This window comes from Indicator indicator, chromosome 36 (assembly GCF_027791375.1).
Source record: "Indicator indicator isolate 239-I01 chromosome 36, UM_Iind_1.1, whole genome shotgun sequence".
NCBI lineage: Eukaryota > Metazoa > Chordata > Aves > Piciformes > Indicatoridae > Indicator > Indicator indicator.
Window position 1 is genome coordinate 3,998,176 of NC_072045.1, and position 7,044 is coordinate 4,005,219.

General features: G+C 66.8%; 1 protein-coding gene across 1 annotated transcript; it reads left to right on the forward strand.

Annotated features, from left to right (window-relative positions):
* The first annotated feature begins 317 nt into the window (after positions 1 to 317).
* MPND (MPN domain containing) lies at positions 318 to 6,686 on the forward strand. Its single transcript, XM_054396080.1, has 14 exons — positions 318 to 352; positions 681 to 1,420; positions 2,394 to 2,620; positions 2,927 to 3,160; positions 3,663 to 3,828; positions 3,901 to 3,985; positions 4,080 to 4,176; positions 4,286 to 4,358; positions 4,441 to 4,517; positions 5,386 to 5,554; positions 5,643 to 5,713; positions 5,820 to 5,909; positions 6,379 to 6,471; positions 6,600 to 6,686. The coding sequence occupies exons 1-14, from the start codon at positions 318 to 320 to the stop codon at positions 6,684 to 6,686; spliced, it is 2,244 nt and encodes a 747-aa protein (XP_054252055.1).
* The last annotated feature ends 358 nt before the right edge of the window (positions 6,687 to 7,044 follow it).

A 7,044-nucleotide genomic window follows, 5' to 3' on the forward strand; every position in this document is an offset into this window, starting at 1 on the left:
GGGGTCCCTGGGGCCAGCCATGCCCTGTCCCCCCCCAGCCGTGTTGGACCACCCAGGCCATGCCACCCAGGCCATGCTGCTTCCCAGTGAGGATGGAGACCTCCCCACAGCCCCCAACCCACCCTCCTCACAGGGACAGTGGTGGCTCAGGGGAGTTGGTTGGGGCAGGGGACCCGGGGGTGAGAAGGGACCCTGAGGGGAGGGCTGGAGGTGGCTGTGCAGCAGCAGCAGGGCAGTGGGGACCGTTCCTGGGAGGGGACACACAGAGGGGTCACCACCACCAGGACCCCACCGGACCTCCTGGACTCAGCACCACCATGGGCAGGATGAGCCCCCCCCACATCTCCACATGGTGGGGGACACACACAGGGACATGAAGATGGCCTGTCCCTGGCACCCCCTGTCCCCTGTGCCCCCCTGCCCCTGGGCTCTGCACTCCCCTAAGCCTGCCTCCAGTACCCACTGTCCCTCCAGCCCCCAAAACCTGTCCCCTCTGCCACCTCTACACCCAAAGCCAGACCCCAGTGCCTCCCGGTCCCCTCTGCCACCTCTCCCCCCACTAAATCCTACCCTCTGTGCACCCCCCCCAAATCCTGCCCCCAGTGTCCCCTCAGTGCTGGCAGCTGTACCCCCGTCCCATGCCCCTCTGTCCCCAAGCCCGGTCCCCTCCACACCCGCAGGTGCCACCGGACGGGGGCTCGGCCCTCCCCCTCCTATGTGCACCGGGGCCGGGGGCCAAAGCCTCGGTGTTCCCCCGGGGCCGGTATCTGTCCTCGTGTTTCCCCCACCGCGGGGCCGGGTTCCGTGTGTCCCATCCGTGCCAGTGTCCGTCCCTATGCCCCCCCACCCAGTGCCAGTGTTCCCCCGGTGCCGGTGTCCATCCCCGTGCCCCGCCCCAGTGCCGGTATCCGTCCCTGTCTCCACTCCCCGGTGCCGGTTTCCGTGTCCCCTCCGGTGCCGCTGTCCGTCCCTTCGTCCCCCCGCCCCGGTGCCGGTGTCCCTCCCGCTGCCGGTACCCTCCCGTCCGTGCTTCCTCCTCCCGGGAGGGGCGGGGCGCGCGGGGCCACCCCCCGTCACGTGCCTCCGGTCGCCGCCGCCGCGCGCACCGGGGGGAGGCGGGAGCGGCGGAACATGGCAGGTACCGGCGGGGGCGCGCCCGGCACGCACCGGCCGGCGGGGACGCGCACAGGGCACCAGCGGGCGAGCGGGCAGCGGGCACCGGGCACGGGCAGCGGGCACCGGGCACGGCCAGGCGTGCGCGCACCCCCCTGCACCTGCGTGTGCGTGCACTGTCCCCCCCCAGTCGTGCACACGCGTGTGCCGGCCGCGCGTGCACACAGGCACACGCGAGTGCGCGGGCACGCGGGACCAGGGGTTACCCACGGGAGCGGAGCAGGGGGGGGCTGGAGGCATGCGGGGGGTAGGGATGGGGACACCTCTAGCCGCGCACACCCGTGGCGGGGTGACACCCGCGGGGGGGAGCACCCGTGGCGGGGGGAAGCCCTGTGGCGCTTGTGAGTGGAGGGGACCCGAGGGGAACCAAGGAGGGAGGACAGTCGTGGGGCAGGGATGGGGACACCCCCGAGTCGGGGGACACCCTGGGGATACTCCTGAGGAGAGGGCACCCACGGGGTGGGGCACGCGTGGGGCAGAGGTGGGGACACTTTGGGATGCCCATGGATTGGGACACCGGTGAGGAAGGGATGGGGACACCCCGGGGCACCCACGGAGGGGTGCAGGCATGGGGACACCCTGAGACACCTATGGCAAGGGGACACCTCGGGACACTCGTGAGGAGAGGGCATCCCAGGGCACCCAGAGGGGTGGGGCACACCTGGGGCAGGGATGGGGACGCTCCAGGACACCCACGGGGGGACACCCTTGGAGCAGTAATGAGGAACCCCCCGGGATGCTTTGCCATGTCCTGTTACCTGCCCTGGCTCTCTCCCCTCTGGGTCCAGGCCAGGCTCTGGGGACGTGCTGGGCAGGGGGTCGTGTCCTCATGTCCCCCAGACACTAGTGTCTGTGTGCCCCCAGCCCTGTCCCCGCTGCCTTGTGTTCCCATGTCCCCCACTCATGTCCCCATGGCTCTGTGTCCCCAAGTTCATGTGCCCCCAGCTATGTGTCCTCTATCATCACGTCCCGGTGTCCTCTTCCCCCCACATCTCCCCCTGTGCCCCCTGTCATTGTCCCCAGTTCCCCCTCCCTCAGGTCCTTGTATTCCCTTTCCCTACATCCCTGTATGTTTGTCCCCGCCCTGTCCCCCTGTCCCTGTGCTGTGTCCCCAGCTGCGAGCAGACACAGTGGGGGCCCCAAGGGTGCTCTCGGTGGGGACACCCAGGGATGCTGTCCCCGGGGAGGACACCCCCATGGCAGGTTGTCGCACCCCGCAGCGCTGGGGGCCGCCTCCCCCGGTGGGGACGAGTGTCTGGAGGAGGACGAGGACGAGCTGGAGCCGGGGCTGGACGAGGCGGAGGCGGAGCCGGAGGCCGGGAGCGGGGCGAAGGCTGCGGGGGGCACCCGGGGGGCCCTGCTGACCCGGCGAGGAATCACCCTCCGGGTCCTGCTCCGGGACGGCCTCCTGGAGCCTGCCCGAGGTGTCCTCTCCATATACTACCTGGTGAGTCTGGGACAGGGATGGAGGACAGGGGTGGGAACAAGGATGGGGACAAGGGTGGGGGACAGGGGTGGGAACAAGGATGGAGACAGGGATGGATACCAAGATGGGGGACAGGGATGGGGGACAGAGATAGGCACAAGGATGGGGGACAGGGATGGAAACTGGAATGGGACCTCCGATGTGGACAGGGATGGGGGACAGGGAAGGGAGACAGAGATAGGGACAAGGATGGGGGACAGGGTTGGAGACAGGGATGGGGGACAGGGGTCTGGCAGGTGCCTCCCCAGCTCACCCCATACTCCCCAGGGCAAGAAGTTCGTGGGGGACCTGGGTGCAGATGGGACCATCACCTGGCAGGAGACAGGGCAGGTGTTCAACTCGCCCAGCGCCTGGGCCACGCACTGCAAGCGCCTGGTGAACCCTGCCAAGAAGTCTGGCTGCGGGTGGGCATCCGTCCGCTACAAGGGGCAGAAGCTGGACCAGTACAAGGCTGCCTGGCTCCGCCAGCACCAGCCCAACGCCCCACCGGCCACAGAGGAGGTGGGTTGGGACCCCCTCCCCAGGTGTCCCCTGTTGAGGGTGGCAGGGGAGGTGCCATCCTGTGACACCCACAGAAGAGGGAGATTGGGATCCCCTCCCCAGTACCCTTGGGTGTCCCTCATTGTGGGTGGCAGGGGAGATGCCATCCTGTGCTGCCCACAGAGGAGGTGGATTGAGATCCCCTCCCCAGCACCCTTGGGTGTCCCTCATTGTGGGTGGCAGGGGAGATGCCATCCTGTGCTGCCCACAGAGGAGGTGGATTGGGATCCCCTCCCCAGCACCCTTGGGTGTCCCTCATTGTGGGTGGCAGGGGAGGTGCCATCCTGTGCTGCCCACAGAGGAGGTGGGTTGGGACCCCCTCCCCAGGTGTCCCCTGTTGTGGGTGGCAGGGGAGGTGCCATCCTGTGACACCCACAGAGGAGGTGGGTTGGGACCCCCTCCCCAGCACCCTTGGGTGTCCCTCATTGTGGGTGGCAGGGGAGGTGCCATCCTGTGCTGCCCACAGAGCCTGGCCAGTGAGGGTGAGGAGGAGGAGATGCCTGAGGAGGAAGAGGAGGAGGTGACGAGGGAAGGTCGGGTGCCCATGCCAGAGCCAGCAGTGGCCAAAAAACCAGAGGAGAAGAGCAAGAAGCAGCAGTGCAAGAGCCTGGTGGAGCCAGCAGGGACAGGTAAGGTGACAGTGGGGGACTGAGGGGACCCTGGGTACCCTGGCAGTGGTGACAGGGACCTGTGCTCCACAGATCCTGGCCCCCCAGGGAGAAGGCTGGAGAGCAAACCCCGGGTGCCCGTCCGCTACTGCACCCTGGGCACCCGCGACTCGGCCAGGTAGGGTGTGCCAGGGCCATGAGCCCCATGGGTGCCACCATCAGCCCCAGGGGTGCTGGAGGGGTGAGGGCCAACAGGGCTGTGGCTCTTCCAGGAACCCCCAAACCCTGGTGGAGGTGACAACCTTCGCTGCCATCAACAAGTTCCAACCCTTCAACGTGGCCATTTCCAGCAACGTTCTCCTGCTCCTGGTGAGTCTCCTGCCCAGGCTGGGACGTCCCTGGTGGTGCTGGGGACACCTCTGAGCTGTGTGGGGACAGTGATGTCCCCAGCACCATTGACTCTAACCTTGTCCTTTAGGATTTCCACAGCCACCTGACACGGAGCGAAGTGGTTGGTTACCTGGGGGGGCGGTGGGACACCAACACGCAGCGTAGGTAGCAGGGGGGTGGGGGGCTGGGGGCTGTTCCCCCAGCCTGGGGCAGGGCCACTCACTGCTGTCACCCCCCCTGCAGTGCTGACAGTGCTCCGAGCCTTCCCCTGCCGGACGCGTCTGGGGGATGCTGAAGCTGCCAGCGTGGTGGAGGAGGAGGTAAAGCAGACCTGGGGGTGTTGGTGGGGGAGGGTCTGGCTCTGGCAGAGCTGGGGGAGAAGAACCTCAGCAGGTTCAAGCAGGGCAAGTGGAGGGTCCTGCAGCTGGGCAGGAACAAGCCCCTGCCCCAAGGCAGGGGACAGTGACCTGCTGGGAAGCAGCTCTGTGGAGAAGGGCCTGGGAGTGCTGGGGGACAGAAGTTCATCATGAACCAGCACTGAGCCCCCCCAGGGGTGTCCTGGGGTGCACTGAGTGTGGCCAGAGGGGCGAGGGAGGTTCTCCTCCCCCTCTACTCTGCCCTAGGGAGGCCACATCTGCTCTACTGGGTCCAGTTCTGGGCTCTCCACCTCAAGAGAGGCAAAGAGAGTCCAACAGAGGCTACAGAGGGGCCTGGAGCAGCTCTGTGAGGAGCAAAGGCTGAGAGCCCTGGGGCTGAGAGCCTGGAGAAGAGCAGCCCCAGAGGGGAGATGAGCAATGCTCAGACAGAGCTAAAGGAGCTGTGGGGGACAAGAGGCTGGGGCCAGACTCTGCTCAGTGGTGCCCAGGGACAGCACAAGGGGCAAGGGGCACAAACTGGCACCCAGGAGGTTCCATCTGAACAGGAGGAGAAACTTCTTTGGTGTGGGGCTGCTGGAGCCCTGCAGCAGCTGCCCAGAGAGGTTGTGGAGTCTCCTTCTCTGCAGAGCTTCCAACCCCCCCCCATGGCATTGTGCTCCTGGGCAAGCTGCTGTGGGTGCCCTGCTGGAGCAGGGGGCTTGGACTGGGTGATCTCCAGAGGTCCCTTACAACCCGCACCCTGCTGGCATTTGGGGGAGTGTCCTGGGGGGTCCCAGGGAACCCAGCCCCACAGCATGTGCCCCCCCCCCAGATCTGCCAGAGCCTGTTCCTGCGGGGGCTGTCCCTGGTGGGGTGGTACCACAGCCACCCCTTCGGCCCCGCGCTGCCCTCCCTGCACGACATCGATGCCCAGATGGATTATCAGCTCAAGCTGCAGGGCAGTGGCAATGGCTTCCAGCCCTGCCTGGCCCTCATCTGCGGTAAGCTCCCTGTCCTGGGGGGTGCTGGGGCTGCTGTCACCCCGCCATGCCAGCTCCAGCTCCCCTCTTTCCCCCCTCCCCCCCACAGGACCATACTACCCTGGCAATCCTGGTGTGGAGTCCAAAATTGCACCCTTCTGGGTGATGCCACCCCCAGAGGTAGGTGGTCACTGTCCCCAGGGGGAGGCTGCTTGGCATGGGGGTGGCTGCAGTGCTGGGGGGGGGTAACTCCCACCCCCCACTTTCTTCTCCACCCTCCACCCAGCAACGGCCCAATGACTACGGCATCCCCATGGAGGTGGAGGTGGCCTACATCCAGGATGGCTTCCTCACCAACGATGTCCTGCAGGAGATGGTGAGCATGGGGGGGCTCCAAACCCCTGCCCACCCCAGCAGGGACAACTCCCCAGCCCCACGGGGGGCTGGCCAGCTCTCTGCCACCCATCCCTGCCCTGCTGGTGGTGACAATCTCACCTCCATCCCCACCGTGCTGCTGAGGTCTTGATGCCACAGGGGGAGGGTGAGGGAGGGGGTACCTGCCTGACCCCTGGGCAGCCTGCAGCCCCTCTCCTCCCCCCATGTCCCCTACCCCTGGGCAGCCTGCAGCCCCTCTCCTCCCCCCATGCCCCCTACCCCTGGGCAGCCTGCAGCCCCTCTCCTCCCTTCCATCCCCCCTACCCCGGGCAGCCCTGGTGCCGGCAGTCCCTCTCCTTCCCTCCATCCCCCCTACCACTGGGCATCCTGCAGCCCCTCTCCTCCTCTACATCCCCCCTACCCCTGGGCAGCCCTGGTGCCTGCAGCCCCTCTCCTCCCCCCACCCCCAGACGCTGCTGGTGGAGTTCTATAAAGGAGCTCCTGACCTGGTGAAGTTCCAGGAGCTGTGGAGTCAGGACCAGACCTACCTGGACAAGCTGAAGGTGAGGAGGAGGCTTCCTCTGCTGGGCTGGATGGGGAAGGGACTTTGCCCAGGGCCTGAGCTCCAGTCCCCCCACTGGTGGCATTAATTGGGCTGCCTTCATTAACTGGGCTGTTTTAATTAACCCAGGGCTCCCTGGCCTCCCGCACCCCCAAAGACCAGAGCTTCACCCACATCCTGGAGCAGATCTACAGCCTGCTCAAGCTCAGCAGCTGAGGGGCTGGGAGCCCTTTCCCCCCTTGTTCAGCTCGGACCAGGGGCCCTCCCAGCAGCCAGAGCTCAGCTCTGCAGCCCCCTCCCCAGCTGCAGGGGCTCATCCAGAGCCGGTGCTGGGCACCGCCGCGGGGGCACCGCATCGCCCACAGCTCCAGGGAGCTCACCCAGGAGGGGTCCCAGGACCCCACCAGCCCCTGCCCTGCCCCTGGGGGAGTGGTGAGGGGAGGGTGGTGGTGGTGGTGGTGGTTGGAGTCTTGGCTGTTCAGTTGTTTGTGGACGTGGTAGTTGATTAAAGAGCAGTGCCTGAGGGGTGGTGCCCAGTGTGTGGCTCAGCTGCATTGGGGACATGAGGGATGGG